Source organism: Periplaneta americana, chromosome 3, assembly GCF_040183065.1.
Source record: "Periplaneta americana isolate PAMFEO1 chromosome 3, P.americana_PAMFEO1_priV1, whole genome shotgun sequence".
Taxonomy (NCBI): Eukaryota; Metazoa; Arthropoda; class Insecta; order Blattodea; family Blattidae; genus Periplaneta; species Periplaneta americana.
Window position 1 is genome coordinate 167,359,558 of NC_091119.1, and position 21,082 is coordinate 167,380,639.

The following is a 21,082-nucleotide window of genomic DNA, read 5'->3' on the forward strand; positions in this document are numbered from 1 at the left end:
TTCCCGTGCAATGAGTGAGTTGACAGCGAAATGAGTGTAATGTGGAAAGGTACTTGTGCAGATGTGAATATATCATACCCGTGGATTTTAGTTCGAACTTAGATTTAAGATACAAATTAGATTTATTGTAAATGTTATTTTAAGTGATCGTACTTCATTTAATTTAGAATATTCCCTATTATTATTATTATTATTATTATTATTATTATTATTATTATTATTATAAATTATTGTTAGTATTAATCATTTGTATTAATTAGCCTATTGGTATTATTATTAACTGTATTTTAATTAATACGTTTATTATTGTCATTATTGAGTGTAATTAGTTACCACTGCCACCGGGTATATACCCATTGCAGTGTGAATAAATACATACACATACATACATCTTCATCTACATCTAATTTCATGTCCATTATATCTAAAGAAAATGACACTCCATTTAGATTTGATAACTGCATTTTCAACAACTGTTCATTTAATTAGGCCTAATGTATTAATCAGGTTATTTGTAATTTATTATAAAATGTTTAAATTAAATTATGATTTCAGCAGATAATGGAAATGTATTCCTGTTATAATAAGAGAAAAGCGCAGTATATGTAATCAACATTGTTAAATCGGTATTTCGCTTTTCTCAATTGGCATTACTGAATAGCATCCAGTTTATTTATTGCGGTAATCGATATTCATCTATTTCAACTTCACAATGTCTGGATAGGTAAGTATTCATGAATATACAATAAAATTATTAACATTTTGTAAGCGAATTTTAGGGATATATTATTTAAATTTTTATTTTATTCACGAAATACTCCTAATAAATGTCACGCGAGGTCTGACATTACTGCATAAAGTTCTCCGATAGTGTTTTGTTACTTGGCACGAATATTATATTGCATCAGAGAGATAATGTGATAAAATTGCAGTGCTTAACACATAATCAGTTTTCATTTCCTAGATATATGAATACGTTTAAATAACTTATGGCTAGCATAAAGCGAATGGATACCTTGGAAACAAACCTGATAAATTCGTCGCTCCTGTAGAATTCTCTTTTCACGCTCTACAGCAGCCTGCGAGAAACTTACTTTTCTGAAATTTCGTGGTGCAAATTTCCCCACTACTGTGGTCAGTACAGTGAGTAATTTCAGGTATTCTTACATGTCCTTATAATTTCTTCATAGAATATTCATTAGTCAGTTTCATGAGTATTATGGCCTAATCAGATATGTCATTTTCATAACTTATTATTTCAGGAGATTTTAACAATACGGTGTGCAGCTAGATGAGATTTATTGCCTGATATGTCTAGCACGTAACATTGTTTGCATCAGCTATTATAGCTCTGGATTCAAAAACTTAAAAAAAAAAAAAAAAAAATCAAATCTTGAAAACTAGGCCCTTCCGGATGTAGAAATTTATAGGAAGGTTTCTTATTTCAAATGGAACGTATGGGGAAAAAAATCGTTGTGAAAATCCATTATCATTTGCTGAACCTTTCTTGTCCGCATGGAATTCTTCAGAACACAAAGTAATCTTTATAACCATCATTAATAGATGTTCGAAGTATTGGACTGTCAGAAACGATCGTTATGCATGGCATACTAAAGCCTCAGAATGTGTTAGTACTAAACGATAATGCATAACACAAATTCTTCTCCTGAAAATTCCAATCCCAAACGTTCATTGGAATTTCCCCTCATATCACTTGTTCATTCTATTGCAATACAATTTTTGGAACTCTAATTTATTAGTGGTATTTTACTTGTTTCTTCTTAGGATTTTAAATGTCTTGAAGAAAACCTGTTTATTTTATAATTTGGGGTTACACTGGTCGAGGACAAAGTAGCCCCAGTTTTATGACATTCATAAAAGTTTCGGTTCTGATTATTTCTGCTTAAAAGTATGTGTCCAAAACTATACTCTTCCGTTGCAATTTATTTATTTCTTTTACGCAGGCAAGAATACCCAGTAAACGAAAGCGATATTGGTAGGATATGCTGACGGCAGCAAAAGAAATAGGCTACTAAATCACATAATAAAATAGGTCATACGAGTTTTAAAAAAAAACTCGGGAGCGAGAAAGTGAACGGAACTACAGGCATTCCTTCACTATTTTTTCCATAAAGGCTGCAGAGATTCTTCGGTTTGCTTTTATGGGTATGAGCTATTCAATCTCAAATCGACCGAAATATAGAGAAAATTGACCTTACAATTTCTAAATACAATAAAACCTTTTTTTGTACGTAGAGAACTGTGATACAATGCTTTGTGCACAGTTTGAGGGATCAGAACTTCATAGTGTTTAAATTAAAAATATTTACATTTATGGTATTTTCATAAAATTAGCAACTTTAAACTGTTGTAGCTCAGAAACCCTTTCACCCAATGATCAAAATCATGGTTTATTTTCATGCTGAGAAATTAAAGTTTATATTGTCATATAAACAGGTTTTCTTACTTTTTTGGAAATGGAGAAATTTAGATTTTTCCTCATTAAGACGCCTTTGCCTAGGAAAAAATATTTTTAAAATATACAGGTAGATTCCGCATTGAAAGTACAACTAAACATATATTTTTTACTGATGGTATGTTGATAAGAAAGTATTGAAAATATCAAATAAAGAAGATAAATAGTACGCGCGTGACTGTGAGGCGGGAGCTAGCCGAGACAAGCAAGGCCAGGAGACAAACACGTGATGTTTCGTCTAGTAGCGCATAGCTGGGCTAGCTTTATCACAAGTTTTCATAAACACAGGAGTAAAATGACGCCCAACGCTCGCTTATCTTCAGCTCTCGGCCAGTGCGTGCGGTACCGAACCGTTCAAGTCCAGGCGTGTGAAAATAATCTATTTAATACCCTCGAAACTTATTGCCATACCACTAAGCAAAAAATGCCGAATCCCTCTTAATAATGCAAGGTTTTTTCTCAATATTTTTTTACATTTTTACAAATTGGCAAAAAGCCTAAAAGTAAGTAAAATCAGATTATCTGTATCTCTGTGTACAATAAAAAAAAGGATTACTTCTTAACATAACCTCCGAATGTCAGCTTCAAAATGAGCTCCCGTTCAATGTTCTGCAGTAAATGGTTCCAGAGTTCTGAGCGCTTAAATAGGCTTGTTTTTCTAAAATACGCTAAATTTGTCGCTCAACAATACGAAAATCGTTTGACTTTCGATAGTATAATTTTGAAAATGTACTCTCCTCAGCACCTTGTATAAATAGGGAAAAAATTAGAGCATAAAAATGCGAGGTTTTTTACTGATCGATTTCATATGGAATAGCCCGTATACTTCATCCATATACAGACGTCAATACTTAATTGTTTCGTCTATCTTTCAACAAATGGAAACATATGATGAAAGGTACCTATATATAATGAGAGAATAGTCAATTAATACATGTTCAAATACAGGCATAATCCCTATACTTTTAGATACAATAAATTTCATTGCACTCACCTTCCATCCTTCAGTAACATTGACTATCCACATGCAGTCGATTGGTTTGGTCAACTTATCCGTCATCTCCAAATACGAGGAGCTTATATCAGTGCTGTTGAGCCAGCCTTCGTAACCTGTTGCCAGGATCTCACATGGTGGTATTTCTTTGTGCTCGATACCTTCAACATGAAAAGGAAAAATGTTTACTACGACACTAAGAACATAGAGTACCGATATTGGAAAGAACAAAATATTATATTTGACTAGTTGTATGTCTGAAGTTTGTTTCGTTGATTTTAGACACTTAAATCATTTTACTGCTACAACTATTGTATCAAGAAATTTAAATTTGTATAATATTATTTGTGATTCAGGCATGACAGAAAAAATATTAATACTTGACCATTCATTATTTACAATCGAGTGCACGATATCCACAAATTACGAGATATGTAGGCCTACCGAAGAGTCCAGAAATAACTGTAATATTAAATAAGTATATAATAAATTTCAATCTTAAGACATATCAACTTGCAAATGTTTATTTGCTATTTAATAACAACATATGAACGTTTTCGCCGTTTAGGGCATCTTCAGATATAACAAAAAACATGTAATCTGGACCTATAATAGTAAATTATGCAAATGACAAGGAGTAGAGAACAATATATGTAATACATGAGATTCATGAGCTTTATGTAAAATATGACATAATACAGGATGGATATTGAGATGATCTTTGGATTTTAAAATTAAACTGGACGAACATTTTTACATATAGCTCATGTTACAATTAAATATACAATGATTAAAATTTGTCAATGATGTTAAAATTTAAAATTTATAATGATGATAATAAAATGTTTTAAAGTAATCATAGCTGAGAATTGTCGTAAGTTACAAGATAGTTTGCGTAGCTGATGTTAGTGTGTTTTGTAATTGTTTCATCTGAAAATTGAGATGGAGAAATAATAATCATCATCATCATCCTTCACGAATTAGGCCTCTGTAGACCTGTTTCGGCCCCATCTAGCAGTCTTCTTAACGGTCTTCCTGGTCGACGATGTCCTCTAGGTTTATATTGCATCATAATTTTTGGGATTCTTGAATTTTCCATTCTTCTTACATGATCTAGCCAATTGAATTTGTATCTGGTGATTTTTTCTTCTACTGACTCTACTTCTAATTGTTCTAAAATTTCTTCATTCCTTTTTCGGTCTAAAAGAGTATATCCTGCTGTTCTCCTGAAAAATTTCATTTCCGTTGCTTTGATTCTGTTCATGTCTTTTTTCTTTAATGTCCAAATCTCGCTTCCGTATAGAAGGGTGGGTAATGCTAGTGTATTATATATTTTTATTCTTGTAGATTTTTGTACTAATTTAGCTTTTAATGTATTGTTTATTATTCCTAGAATTTGTGTAAATTTGGTAATTTTCTTGTTCACATCTTTTTCATTTTGATAAGATATTTCACAACCCAGATAATTGAAATTTTGCACTTGTTCGAGGCATTGGTTATTGTGTATTATCTTACTTCCCACTGGGTCTTGTCCTAAAAATGCCATTACTTTTGATTTTTGTGCTGAAATTTCCATCCCAAAATCTTTTAATATTTCATTTAATGTATACAATCCTCTTTGTAAATTATCCTCTGAATTGGAAATTATGACTTGATCATCGGCATAGAGTAAGGTATTTAATGTTAGAGCACTGGTTATTTTGATTCCTGATGTGTAGATTTGGTTCCATTTTAAAATAATTTCATTTATATAAATATTAAATAAAGTTGGTGATAGTGGACAACCTTGTCGAACTCCATTATTAACTAATTTTCTTTCGGATATACAGTTATTTATTTTGACACTTATTTTGCTGTCCGTGTAGATTTCTATCATATTTTGGAATAGCAAATTTGGAATATTTTTTTCTTGTAATATGTCGAATAAAAGGTCTCTTCGGACTTTATCAAAAGCTTTCACAAAATCAATAAAAGCTATATGGGTTTCTAAATTAAATTCTCATCTTTTTTCCAACAATAGTTTGATACTAAATAATGGATCTACACATGATCTTCCTTTTCTAAAGAAATAATTCAATTGGCTAGATCATGTAAGAAGAATGGAAAATTCAAGAATCCCAAAAATTATGATGCAATATAAACCTAGAGAAATAATAATAAATTGCAAAAAATATAAACGAGTTATTATATAGATTGTAACATGAGCTATATGTAAAAATGTTCGTCCAGTTTAATTTTAAATTCCAAAGATCATCTCAATATTCATCCTGTATTATGTCATATTTTACATAAAGCTCATGAATCTCATGTATTACATATATTCTTCTCTACTCCTTGTCATTTGCATAATTTACTATTATAGGTCAAGATTACATGTTTTTTGTTATATCTGAAGATGCCCTAAAGGCGAAAACGTTCATATGTTGTTATTAAATAGCAAATAAACATTTGCAAGTTGATATGTCTTAAGATTGAAATTTATTATATACTTATTTAATAATTTACCAGGCATATTGATATATAAAATGAATTGTAAAAAAAAAAAAATAACTTTAATATTGTTTCAGATATGAAAAGGACTCCATTAGCGTCAGTGGTGAAGTAATATAAATTTGTTACATTTCTGCTTAGACGAGTATCTTATACGAGTACATAATTCTTAATAAAACTACGTTTCCAATTTACTTCAATTTATGAATAATTTAGGAATCAAATATTCTGAGGAGATATATCTTTCAAATTAAAATAGGATATTCAACGCAGCCGCACCACATAATAACATTAATGCCATTTTTTTTTGTTATAAACCGTTGTCCAACGACTCTCAACTGCATGGTGATGTAGTGTCAATGTAATACGAGATATCGAGATGATATTTTTGCTTGAAGAAATCGAGAGATCATTATTGATTTATCTCTTTCCGTATATGATTGTGGTTGTAGTTTTTATTTTATTTCAGTAGGTTATTTTACGACGCTTTATCAACATCTTAGGTTATTTAGCGTCGGAATGAGATGAAGATGATAATGCCGGTGAAATGAATCCGGGGTCCAGCACCGAAAGTTACCCAGCATTTCCTCATATTGGGTTGAGGGAAAACCCCGGAAAAATCTCAACCAGGTAATTTGCTCCGACCGGGAATTGAACCTGGGCCACCTGGTTTCACGGCTAGACGCGCTAACCGCCGTGGTTGTAGTCATAGTGATATCAGTAGTTGTAGAGTAGTAGTAACTTAGTAATCGTAGTAGTAGTAGTAGTAGTAGTAACTTAGTAATCGTAGTAGTAGTAGTAGTAGAAGTTTTAGTACTGGTAGTAGTAATGGTTGTAGCAACAGTGGATGTTTGTCGTTGTAATAGTAGTGGTAGTATTGATAGTAGTACTTGTAATAGTAATTGTACTAGTTTTGGCTGTAGTGTAGCAATGGTATTGGTAGTGGTAGTAGTAGTAATGAGTGGTATTAGCAGTGTAGTATTAATAGTAGTAGTTGTGGCTGCAGTAGACCTAATGGTATTGGATCTGGTAGTAGTAGTAGTAGGCTAGTAGTAGTAGTAGTAACTTAGTAATCGTAGTAGTAGTAGTAGTAGTAGAAGAAGAAGAAGTTTTAGTACTGGTAGTAGTAATGGTTGTAGCAGCAGTGGATGTTTGTCGTTGTAATAGTAGTGGTAGTATTGATAGTAGTACTTGTAATAGTAATTGTACTAGTTTTGGCTGTAGTGTAGCAATGGTATTGGTAGTGGTAGTAGTAGTAATGAGTGGTATTAGCAGTGTAGTATTAATAGTAGTAGTTGTGGCAGCAGTACACCTAATGGTATTGGATCTGGTAGTAGTAGTAGTAGGCTAGTAGTAGTAGTAGTAACTTAGTAATCGTAGTAGTAGTAGTAGTAGTAGTAGTAGTAGTAGAAGTTTTAGTACTGGTAGTAGTAATGGTTGTAGCAGCAGTGGATGTTTGTCGTTGTAATAGTAGTGGTAGTATTGATAGTAGTACTTGTAATAGTAATTGTACTAGTTTTGGCTGTAGTGTAGCAATGGTATTGGTAGTGGTAGTAGTAGTAATGAGTGGTATTAGCAGTGTAGTATTAATAGTAGTAGTTGTGGCTGCAGTAGACCTAATGGTATTGGATCTGGTAGTAGTAGTAGGCTAGTAGTAGTAGTAGTAGTAGTAGTAGTAACTTAGTAATCGTAGTAGTAGTAGTAGTAGTAACTTTGTAATCGTAGTAGTAGTAGTAGTAGTAGTAGTAGTAGTAGAAGTTTTAGTTCTGGTAGTAGTAATGGTTGTAGCAGCAGTGGATGTTTATCGTTGTAATAGTAGTGGTAGTATTGATAGTAGTACTTGTAATAGTAATTGTACTAGTTTTGGCTGTAGTGTAGCAATGGTATTGGTAGTGGTAGTAGTAGTAATGAGTGGTATTAGCAGTGTAGTATTAATAGTAGTAGTTGTGGCTGCAGTAGACCTAATAGTATTGGATCTGGTAGTAGTAGTAGGCTAGTAGTAGTAGTAGTAGTAGTAGTAGTAGTAGTAGTAGTAGTAGAAGAAGAAGAAGTTTTAGTACTGGTAGTAGTAATGGTTGTAGCAGCAGTGGATGTTTGTCGTTGTAATAGTAGTGGTAGTATTGATAGTAGTACTTGTAATAGTAATTGTACTAGTTTTGGCTGTAGTGTAGCAATGGTATTGGTAGTGGTAGTAGTAGTAATGAGTGGTATTAGCACTGTAGTATTAATAGTAGTAGTTGTGGCTGCAGTAGACCTAATGGTATTGGATCTGGTAGTAGTAGTAGGCTAGTAGTAGTAGTAGTAATAGTAGTAGTAGTAAGCCTAATAGTAGCAGAGGTTTGGATGCAGTAGTAGTAGTGGTATTCGTAGTGGCAACTGTAATTTTTGTAGGCCTACTAGTAGCAGTAATATTGGTGGTGATATTAGTGAAAGTACAGAAATAATGGTGGTAATATTGACACTATTATTGACAGTAGTAGGCCTATTAACAGTGATAACGGTGGTTGAAGTAGTGGTAGTATTAGTGGTGGTAGCAGTGGCAGTAATAATGGTGGTAGTAATGGTGGAAATATTTCTGCTAGTATTGTAGGACCATCGGATCTGTGCCCCTTCAGCGCTGTCGTCGTTCTTGGAAAAGTTAACGCCTGTACTCACTCCATTCCACCCGCTTTCCTCCCACCACGTTAAACAGCAGGCCACGAACCTTGCCGAATAGGGATGTTGCCAAACTTCCGTCAAACGGTGTCATAAATAACTGATCCTCCATGCTACAATATCATTTCTTTCAATCAAAATACATCTTGTATTTCTATGTTTTTAAAACCTAAATCCCATGTCTCGAATCACTTTCCGTAGTTTTTCTGTCCAACATTCGAAATTATTGCTTCTCTCGCTACCTTCAGTAGTTTCTTCAGCCTTGGAACTTCTTTCATCTACAAGATTTAGGTTCCCTTGGTCTGTTCTTCCCTGGTGATTCTAGCTTTTTATCTCGTGCACAGACTCTCTCTCTCTCTTTCTTCTAATTTTCTTTATTAGGAGCTCTGACCTGCCTGTATAAATTACATAAAAATGTTGTATTATCAATATTAGTTAAATAAGTAATTTTAATACGTAATTAATTGAAATAAAATAAGCCTCACCTGTCATCGCAGATGCTCTTTTCGTTGCCTGATTTATAGGCAACAGATATTGACCAGTTTGTTTCTCTTCATCGCAAAATGCTATTACGTACTTGCTTAATAATATTTCTTTCGCCACTCCTTGCTACAGTATTCATGTTGAGTTGACAACACTGGACTGCAAGTGAAATAAACTGTCCCGCAAGAAGGCTCAAAATTGTGAATAGTGGGGAAGAGGAAGGGGGAAAGGTAGGATAGAAGAGATTGGAATGCAGGGAGAGAAATGAATTACCGAGGCTGAGAAGGAATTGGGGTTCAGTTCACATATCTTACGGGGGCACAGATCCATGGCCCGATAATATTAGGGTAGTAGTAGTGAAAATGCTAATTGTGGTAACAGTAGCAATAATAATGGTGGTGATATTAGTAATAGTGGCAGTAATAATGGTTGCCTACTTTCCCTATTTCCCTATATTGTGTATGTTTTCCCTAAATCTAGGTAAATTTCTCTAGGGTTGGCAACACTGGGAATGAGATCCACTGTATCACGTGTATCGTGTCACTGAGGGGTGGAGTGAACACGACCTGACAACTCACCTGGGGGCGGCAGCACGGACTCGTACACGGCTGTGAACCCCGAGCCCTCGATGGTATCGTCCGACACGAACCGGAGCCACAGGTACCGCGACGTGGACATGATCATGGGAGGGAAATTGCTTCCACAGAATTTGTTGATAAGGCGGTCGAAGCCGTGACCTCCATCTCGAACTTCCAGATAATCGTACGTGCAGTTGTTGCTGGACTCCAGGTCGAACTTATCCCGGAAGTCCAGTCTCAACAGGTGGCCAGGTTCGGCTGCAAAAAAGAAATGCTCTAATTAGTTAATTAAAATACTAAATCTCAATTAATACAATTATCGTCCTCAACAGTAATATTTTTGACATGAAAATATCTAACGAGACAGCCAAAAAGTTCTGTATATAGCCGGCCTAATGGCGAAGTGCATCAACCTCGGTTAAAAACGTAATAATTATAGGTTACGAAACGGAGGTTAAACAGTAACCATGGTTAACATGTAGTTTCTGTGCACCATTCATAATCAATGATTACTTCAACATGGTTAGCTGACACCTCATTTCACCAAAGTAAAGTCTATGATGTTACTCTGTTTCTACAAAATGACTAAAGGAAAGCATCCATACCTCTGCAAAGATAATAGTCAACGTCTAAAAACTACTGCGCTTACTCCGCTCTACATCGAAACGAACGTGTCCTATATTTTCGCGTTGCATTTGTTTGCCTTTGGGCGCTGTTATGTTTGCGAGTTGCATTCTTTGTTTTTCAGTGGTTAGATTAAAATCGTACAAAATGGAAAATTGAATGCAAAAATGATTATATCCCAATGTGAGGCTGAAGTATTGACAGACTTAATTACAAAATTTAAATAATACGCAGAAGATTAGTAGGAATGTGTGTACGATCCAGGACTCCATGTAGGCTATACCAAGGAACTGTGCATTGTCCTAAGATCCATCCATAACCTCTCTTCGTTCAGCCAGTAACATAGAAAAAGAGATATTCGAGAGTTCCCTGTTAAAATACATAAAATAACAGTTATATAGAATCGTAATATAAGCAGCTGATCCATAGGATAAATAGAACTGTTTTTGTGTTATTTCAAGTGATCCATTTGTTGCAGCAGAAACGAAACTGTAGATTTTGATAAACGAAATCCCTCCTGAAATTTTCTGTCACTTAATTCCTCGTAAGATTTCTCTTTTTCCACTAAAAAACTTCACGCTCATCGTCATCTCTATCCAAGTAATTCAAGTACTGTACAATAATAACTGTCTTCGAAATAATCACATGTGAATCTAGCCGCCATTTTGTTTTACTTGCCCTACTAATCATTGGTTATCTGCGAATATGACTGGTTAGAGATTACGGTTATTTAAGCCCTAACCGAGGTCTAGGCACCGTAAAAATGCTTAACCAGGGGTTAGGTGACACTAACCGACGTTGATGCACGTGGGCATAAGTTTTTAAGATGTGCAACAAAAAATGCCACGAAATTCGTTACGGAAGAGGGGCGTTGTGGACTTCGCGTTCAAAATCTACCATAGGGACTTAGAATGGGTGTTAAAGAGATAATAATAATAATAATAATAATAATAATAATAATAATCTTCATCATCGTCTACTTTCGTTGCAAAAGTAAGCCATTATTTCACAATTTTGTACTGCAAAAGTTTGCCTTTATTGTTAAATAAAATCGAAAACACATTGCTATATTATTTTATTTAGCAAAGTGTTATGAAGCATTTTTTTTCAATTAACTGCAATAATTATTACCATAGCAAAAATGGTGCTGACGTCATGAAATATGAAGAATAAAATTCTTCACCGATACGAAGTGTGTTCAAAAAATATCGAACCATAAGTTTTCCCGCGTAAACAAATGAAGCACGGAAGGTATCCTTCAGTGGAGATGTGTAGGGGACATTCATGCGCATGCGTGAAGTTTTTCCCTTCCGCAAAAAGCGTCAGTCGCTGGCAGTCGGTCTGTGAGTGAGGATGTATAGTGAGCGTCCGTCAGATTGTCAAATGACGAAACGACTTGAGCTGTGATATTGCATCAAATTTTGCAAACGCTTGATGATACCAAAGTGGAAAGCATTCACAAGATCCAATAGGCTTTCGAGGACGATGCCATGAGCATATCACCGATAAAAAAAGTGGTACAACCATTTCAAAGATGGCTGCACATCAGTGGACAGCGAATCACATTCCAGTAGTCTCTCAAGAAGCTGAAATGTCAATGGCCAAGTGCGGATTTTGGTCTTGCAGGATCGTCGTATCACAGTCCGAGAACTTGCGAAAGAGGTGAGGGTAAGCATTGAATTGGTACATTCAATTTTTACCGGACTTGTGGGCGGCGACAGCTTGGCAGCTCCTTCACAATAATGCACCCACCCATTCTTCGCATCTGATTCAGGTTCTTTTGGCCAAACACAGCATTCCCGTGCTTTGTCAGGCGCGCTACTCCCCCGACATGGCTCTGTATGATTTTTGGTTATTTCCCAAGATGGAAATTCCGCTGAAAAGGGACCGATTTGAAGACATTATGTTGAACGCGATGGCCCAGCTGAACACTATTCCAAAAGATGCGTTCCAGAAGTGTTTCCAACAATGGCGTGACCACTGGGAAAAGTGTGTGCATTACCAAAGGGTCTACTTTGAACGAGATTAGAGTAAATTTATTGTGTATGAATAAATGAAGGGTTCAGAGTCAAAAGACTAAAATACCGCCAAATTCTTTAAGTTTCAAGACCTTAACTAATACTACTCAAGTTAAAAATAATTTACATCTAAAATAATAGGGTATCTAATCCTAGTTTAAAACAGAAGATTTTATAGCCACAAATACAACAAAGTCATAATAAAATTAAGATTTCACCCAAAAAACAATAAAATAACCTCTAACAAAATTTTTAACTACTTTAACCAAAAAGATTTACTTATATCCATTGTATAACCGAGTAGTAGTAGTAGTAGTAGTAGTAGTAGTGGTAGTAGTAGTAGTAGTAGTAGTAGTAGTAGTAGTAGTAGTAGTAGTAGTAGTAGTAGTAGTAGGGTTTAAAAAGGGCGCGTCAGCTACTACGGCTACTTGCGCCCTTATCTAAAATTCTTAATATAACAAAGACATAAATAATATAATAATCAAAGTGCTAAAAGAACTAAAAAGCGCTGTCACGGTAAAACGGGCACTAACCGCGGATGCTGGCACAAATTTTACCAATAATAAATCAAGTGGGCCAAGCGCAATTTATCAAAAATGGAGAAAGCAAGGATTAAAGTTCAGTGAATACCATTGTTTAATGAAGATTGACATATCATTTAGTTTAAAGTGTATACTTTAAATTACTTGCTATATGTTTCCATTTAATTATGGTAATAACTTCATTTTAACCCTTCTTTTCTACGGTTTTAGTAAATGGCGCTTGGCCCATTGTAGTTCTGAACCCTGCAAATATTGTATTTTTGCATAAAAAAGATTCAATATTTTTGAACATACTATAACAGATTTAATACACCTAATTGAATTTATAGCTTTATTATCTTCTAATTTTCGGCAAATAACGAATAATGTAGATAAAGTATCGTGTACAATTCGTACAAAAGTAGTTTCATTAACTCGTGGGTCTTAGATCACTCGGTAAGAAAGCTCCACTTTTGTACTCGTTATATAATATAGGCCTACTAGACTACTATTTTATTGCTAGAATAAAGATAAACATTGTTTTCTTATATAAAAATCGCTCTAGCAACCCTAGAAAGAGTACATGATCTACTCGTGTTCACATTCCACAGAATTTTAAAACAAGTATTTAATTAATTAACACAAAAAAAAAATTAAAGATATAAAAAGAAAAACCAGATTTTATAGTAATCGAAACCTCATATTGTCTCCCTAAACAATAACTTTTTGAATGTTTTTTTTTTCAATAAGAAGGATTAGCAACAAATCTAATGTTTGGTAATACAGTTGTTATCTTGTTATAGAGTCTTGGATCGAAGTTGTTACTGTGATTATAAGCTACAGCTGTGGGACATTTAGGTTCCGTCAAGCATAAGTTGTCTGATCTTTTAGTTTTATAGCCTATATATATGAACACATATTGAATATATTTCGATTTTTATGTACGAAATTCAATAAGATATTGTTATAAAATTGATGGATATTAAATACTTTAAATTCAGAACAGAACAGTTCTCACGAATAATCAAGAGGCTTATTAAGACATATTTGTATTATTATTTTCTGTAGCAGTGTTATTGGCATGAATGAGGTACTAAAAGCACAACCCCAGCCTATAATACCGTATTGTAATATAGCTTGTACTAATGTGAGGTAAATCAATCGTAAAGTATGGACAGTCAAGTAGGCTAATTTCGTGCGGTCTACATTTCTGAAGGTTATTAACAAATTAGTTAAATGAACAGCGCTACGGAAGTTCAAGCTATAACATAATTATTTTGAAAATATGATTTTCAATTATAACTAAATCAAAGCGAAAAAAAAAATCGGGGTAGGCTGTATCAGACACATAGGTCAAAGTTTTATTCGTGAATACGTCACTAATAGAATTGAATAGTTTGTTTCCAAAACTTGGTATTTTGCTCAAAAACCGATTTTGACCAAATAACATAATAAACATAATTCTGAGAAGCTTTTGTCATCTAGTCTGCTGTCAAAGAATCTGAAAGTTAGAATTTATAAAATAGTTATATTATCGGTTGTTCTGTATGGTTGTGAAACTTGGACTCTCACTTTGAGAGAGGAACAGAGATTAAGGGTGTTTGAGAATAACGTTCTTAGGAAAATATATGGGACTAAGAGGGATGAAGTTCCAGGAGAATGGAGGAAGTTACACAACGCAGAACTGCACGCATTGTATTCTTCACCTGACATAATTAGGAACATTAAATCCAGACGTTTGAGATGGGCAGGGCATGTAGCACGTATGGACGAATCCAGAAATATATATGGAGTGTTAGTTGGGAGGCCGGAGGGAAAAAGACATTTGGGGAGGAAGACGTAGATGGGAGGATAATATTAAAATGGATTTGAGGGAGGTGGGATATGATGATAGAGACTGGATTAATCTTGCACAGGATAGGGATCTATGGCGGGCTTATGCGAGGGCGGCAATGAACCTGCGGGTTTTTTAAAAGCCATTTGTGAGTAAGTGAACTAAGTAGCTTCTATCACTCCAATGTTCTCCAGTAAACCTTTTTCGTATTCCTTAAGATACATTTAAACAAAGTAGGATGAAAGAAGAAGGGAAAGACTGGCTCCTTCTAGACGTTTTGAATTTGATTACGCAACGAAAGGATGACAGCAACTGAGACTCAGTTTCCGTGGTAACGGAGGTGAAAAAAACTCTGTCCCTAAGCAACGGTCTGTTGTATCTCACGAAGGGCTTTCCAATACGTCTTCACGAGCTAAATAACTTCAGACAGGGAAGCTTACTTGCTTAATGACGCTAAACGTGTTTTAAATTCACACTCTTTCTGCACGGAAATATTTCATGGGTACTTTTCATATTAAATTTGCTTTAATGACTATTGGGATTTCAGCGGATTGGTATAATAATAATAATAATAATAATAATAATAATAATAATAATAACAATAATAATGATAATAATAATAATAATAATAATAATACTAATACTTACTGGCTTTTAAGGAACCCGGAGGTTCATTGCCGCCCTCACATAAGCCCACCATTGGTCCCTATCCTGAGCAAGATTAATCCAGTCTCTATCATCATATCCCACCTCTCTCAAATCCATTTTAATATTATCTTCCCATCTACGTCTCGGTCTCCTCGAAGGTCTTTTTCCGTCCGGCCTCCCAACTAACACTCTATATGCATTTCTGGATTCACCCATATGTGCTACATGCCCTGCCCATCTCAAACGTTTGAATTTAATGTTCCTAATTATGTCAGGTGAAGAATACAATGCGTGCAGTTCTGTGTTGTGTAAATTTCTCCATTCTCCTGTAACTTCATCCCTCTAATAAAACTATTTTATAAATTGTAACTTTAAGATTTTTTGAGAACAGACTTGGTGATAAAAGCTTCTCACCGGAATAATAACAGGCATTTCCCATATTTATTATGTGTTTAATTTCCTCCCAAGTATCATTTATATTTGTTACTGTTGCTCCCAGGTATTTGGTTGGTTTATTGAGTTATTTTACGACGCTGTATCAACATCTAGGTTATTTAGCGTCTGAATGGAATGAAGGTGATAATGCCGGTGAAATGAGTCCGGGGTCCAGCACCGAAAGTTACCCAGCATTTGCTCGTATTGGGTTGAGGGAAAACACCGGAAAAAACCTCAACCAGGTAACTTGCCCCGACCGGGATTCGAACCCGGGCCACCTGGTTTCGCTGCCAGACGCGCTGACCGTTACTCCACAGGTGTGGACCCCAGGTATTTGAATTTTTACACCTCTTCAAAGGATAAATTTGCAAATTTTCATATTTCCAGTTCGTACAATATTCTCGTCACGAGACATAATCATATACTTTGTCTTTTCGGGATGTACTCCCAAATCTGTAGTAATAATAATAAAAAAGATAAAGGTATCCCCGTAACATGCCATGAAGGCACTTGGGGGGCATGGAGGTAGAGCCCCATCCTTTCCAGACCACGGCACTAGAATGAGGTGGTGTGGTCGGCACCACGCTCTGACAGCCTTTTATCCCCGGGAAAGACCCGGTACTCAATTTTATAGGAGGCTGAGTGAGCCTCGGGGCCGTTCTGAAAGTTTGGCAACGAGAAAATATCCTGTCACCACCTGGGATCGAACCCCGGACCTTCTAGTCCGTAGCCAGCTGCTATACCAACTGAGCTGCCCGGCTGCCTAGCAATAATAATAATAATAATAATAATAATAATAATAATAATAATAATAATAATAATAATTTCTCTTTCCCGCAACAACTGCCTTCATGAGGTCAGGAAGGATGTGCTATCACCCGCTCAGAGTCAAATGAAATGAAATTATTAATTTAATTAATGATGCAAACGATTTTTTGTTAGATTTAGAGGAATTTCTTCAATAATAATTTAGAAAATGTTACCGTATTTTATTTATTTATTTTTTTAGTTTATTTAGGGTGTGAACTATGCGCGAAATTGTCTTCTTTTAAGAATACTGACCGAAATTAAACCATTTTAATGACGGAAATCAGGGTAAAATAATCACCAAAACATCACACCCCTTAACATAACCTTTCTTTAGGTTTATCGCTAGCCGCAATTCAGATCTTCTTCCCACACGGGAGTCTTTATTATCTATGGTGTAAATAATAATTATTTATTTTATACTCGGAAGTAGTGAACCCAGAAGCCAGTGGAGTACTCGTTATGGAACGAAATGAAAATATCTGCTTCTCAATTTGAGATTGGATATCCCTGACCTGGATAATTGAGGTTCACTAAAAGTGACTAATTGAATAACTCCAAAAGTAATTACTTTATATCAGTAGCATATTGCGTTGGAAGCAATTAAATACAAGTGACTGGAGTTCACGCAACACCGTGACCCCATATAGACTACACAACAGATAATAACACGTTCCATTCATTACGTTGTCTTCTATGCTACAATAACTGGTTCAGCTTTTTGAAAAACAAATTCAAAACTTCCTCGTACGTTTGTTGTTTAAAACAAAAGAGACTACATCGTAATCTCATTTGCCAGTTTCATTATTTTCAGCCCTAATATATCAGATTGAAGCGACACAATCTTCTGTAAGCTATACTAATTACAAGAGCATCAACTTGTTCCTTGAATTTTGTTGATATTTTACACATGAACTATTTTTGAGTCTAATACGTTCGTACGAATATCGACAATATTAAGCAAAGCTCTTGAAAAAATAAGACTTGTGACTAAATTTAAGGCTCATTCACAATGAAAATTAAACATAACGTAAGCGTTAACGTTACAGTAAAATCAAGAAGTCATACCATCATTCACGATGGGAACATAAACATAACAGCAAACATACTTGGTAACCATGGAAACATAACAACGACGCCATTTCCTCATATTCTGTCTTATACTTCAGCGCTCCACGATTGTGTTCTGTTTGCAAATCAAGTAAGCATAAGCTTGAAAGTTTGGAGTGTGCAAACTTTCATGTTAACGTCTTAAGGTAATGTTTATGTCAATGCTTATGTGAATCATTGTGAATGATCCCATTTGGTAGCCTGGGCGCAAATTTCTTTGTTTATGTTATGGTTGTTTAATTTTCATTGTGAATGGGCCTTTAGGCAAGATGAGAAATTAAGAAATCAGAACAGTAACTAATTTTGAAAACAAAGTCACTGAAAGAATAGCATTGAAGATATTTTGATTTTCATTTCATTTTTTATTTCATTTATTATATTCCATAGATCTTACATTAGCAATCAAGCTTTAAGATGTGGAACAAGTCAAAATTTTACAAGATTACAATTACAATTTATATAAATTTTTACACTTTTTACAATATTTTACGATTTTTACAATTTTGCAATTTTATACAATTTTTTTACAGTATTTTGGCGATTATTCATATATACCAATAAAATTAATGAGGATAAATGGCCTAGAGAAATTATAGAACGGATACCACTTGAAGCAAGAAAAAAAATGACAACACAGGAAATTTTGAACAGATGGAATGAAGACTAGAATGCTAGAGGAAAACATTGTCTTTAGATAGGATTAAATTGAAAATGTCCACATCTGTGGAGTAACGGTTAGCGCGTCTGGCCGCGAAACCAGGTGGCCCGGGTTCGATTCCCGGTCGGGGAAAGTTACGTGATTGAGGTTATTTTCGGGGGTTTCCGTCAATCCAATATGAGAAAATTCTGGGTAACTATCGGTGCTGGAACCCGGACTCATTTCACTGACATCACCTTCATCTCATTCAGACGCTAAATAACCTAAGATGTTGATAAAGCGTCGTAAAATAACCTACTAAAAATGAAACAGAGAAACGATGTAAACATAAATAATAATAATAATAATAATAATAATAATAATAATAATAATAATGGCCACCGAAGGAACTCAGTCGACTGAAGTGCTTGCCTGCCGATCGAGGGTTGCGTTCGGTCGTGGGTTCGATTCCCACTTGGGCTGACTATCTGGTTGGGTTTTTTACGAGGATTTCCCCACCCGATATGCGAATGTCAGGTAATCTATGGCGAATTCTCGGACTCATCTCGCCAAATACCATCTCGCTATCACCATCCACTCTAAATAACTTAATAATTGATAGAGCGTCGTTAAATAAACAAATATAATAATAACAATAATAGTAATAATAATAATAATAGTAATAATAATAATAATTCCTGCCTAGGACTCGCGTTACGGAATGCTCGCTGGTTCGAGTTCTTATGGGGGAAGATATTTTCTCATGAAATTTCGGCCAGTGTATGGGACCGGTGCCCACCCAGCATCGTCATGCACTTTGGGAGCTACGATAGGTAGCGAAATCCGGTTACGCAAACCAGCTATATCGGCTGGGGGGCTCATCGTGCTAACCACACGATACCTCCATTCTGGTTGAATGATCGTCCACCTCTGCTTCGGCATGTGGCCGTGAGGCAAGCAGCCAGCTGGTCGGTCTTGGCTCTTCATGGGCTGTAGCTCCAATGAATAATAATAATAATAATAATAATAATAATAATAATAATAATAATAATAATGATAATAAATTAATTCTTGATTCACAAACTTTTAATACTTATATTGTGTGATTTGGTTATGGCTATGATATGATTACACAATACAATATTGTGTTATTTGGTTATGGCTGTGATGTGATTACACAATACATCCACCTATGGAGAACACATCATCAACTCCAAATCAAGAAACAGACCTGGAAATTTTACACATTGAATCCAAGAGACAAAAACTAAACATATTAGAATAATACAAAATAAATAGACATACTGAAACACATGCACAACACTTTCTCAAAGCTCAACTGAATTTCAAAAATCACAACTTTTTCGACACAAAAATACCAACCACAAACAACTTCCACTACTATCTCAACATACTTCCTCCAAATGATACCGAGCATGAAGAAACTGGTACTGTTCTCCAACCAAGAGATTAACCGTGAAAGGAATGTGCTTACTATTGCGTCATCTATTGGAGCGAAGTAGATAGATAATATTACCGTTATAACGTCAGTTTAAAAAACATGCGCTCTCCTGCTTATGTTATTTCCTGTATGGAGGGATTAAAAGAGATTAACCGTGATATAATTTTGTAACTAGGGTAGTATAAATATGTTTGTATCAGTGTTATCGTTTGTGGATTGAGAATTAGCCAATGGAGATGCGTGTACCCACGTGTGTGACCTTATGACATCTTATGACATCAACATTCATTCATAGCATAACCCCGCTGCGTCTATTCTCCTGAGACTTTCTCCTGGTTGGAGTACAGTAGAACGAGCAAAAGTTCACTAGAAGTTTGAAAATGGAGACAAATCACACCGAAACTAGTCACTAAGGACAAATATCATATTAAGTGTCATAAATTAACACAGTAAATGATAAAATCTGTAACTTAACAAGCATTAAATTTCATTAGTTTTTTTTTTCTGTATATCGAATCTAGGTATAATTTTTGTCACAACTGTAACTGAATTCATTCTTGGCTAAAGATATGACTTCCATAGCACAGAGCCTCTAGTCAAGGATTAGGAAGACGACGGGATTCCCAACTACGATCATGAATTCCGAGAAACGTCCAAGCTGAGCCTTAGCTGTTCTTGTAGACCCTAATTACAATTTCATTAAATAAATATATGGACCTAACATATTTATATATACACATATACTGTTTCATGATATGTTGCACACAGTTAACAAAACAGATGGTATACCGCTTACATACACCTTGAATACACACTTCGATGTGCATATGCAAATGGCGAAGTTAATTGTCAGTATAATAGGTCTCGATCTATATACACTGGTGAATCAAACACAAGACAGACTCCGGGGATTTCTCCAATGACCCAGAACTGTACCTAACTAACTGTAATACGAGACCAGGCAAATTCGCCACAGATTTCATAGCGGAAGTAAGGGTGTAATGCATGGTGCAACTGCAGGCTTTGAACAAAATATCTGTAATAAGTTGAGTCGATTGACAGTGTAACAGTGTTGTTGACCCTCATAAAAAAGTAACAAGGGATTAACAGGAACCTTGTAATAAATTTCTTCAAACTTCAATGCTCTCTGTTGTAGCCAGAGAGGGAGGTGGGGTGAAGTTCACCTAGGGCAGTGTTGTCAGACAGAGACTAAACGGAGCAGAGCGTTCCACTATGACTCATTGAATGCTCCGGTGTTTCCACAGACATAAGCAAGTTCACCCTTCGCCTGAACTCTCTAGCTCCACAAC

At 35.1% G+C, this 21,082-nt stretch overlaps 1 protein-coding gene across 1 annotated transcript in view; it reads right to left on the reverse strand.

The window, feature by feature from the left end:
- Nucleotides 1–21,082, reverse strand: part of Neto (Neuropilin and tolloid-like) — a 1,086,331-nt gene that overhangs the window by 363,796 nt on the left and 701,453 nt on the right. The window contains exons 3-4 of the mRNA XM_069822273.1: nt 9,677–9,934; nt 3,471–3,631 (exon numbers count right to left, since the gene is read on the reverse strand). Coding sequence (XP_069678374.1) covers nt 3,471–3,631; nt 9,677–9,934 — 419 coding nt within the window. The remainder of the gene's footprint in view (nt 1–3,470; nt 3,632–9,676; nt 9,935–21,082) is intronic.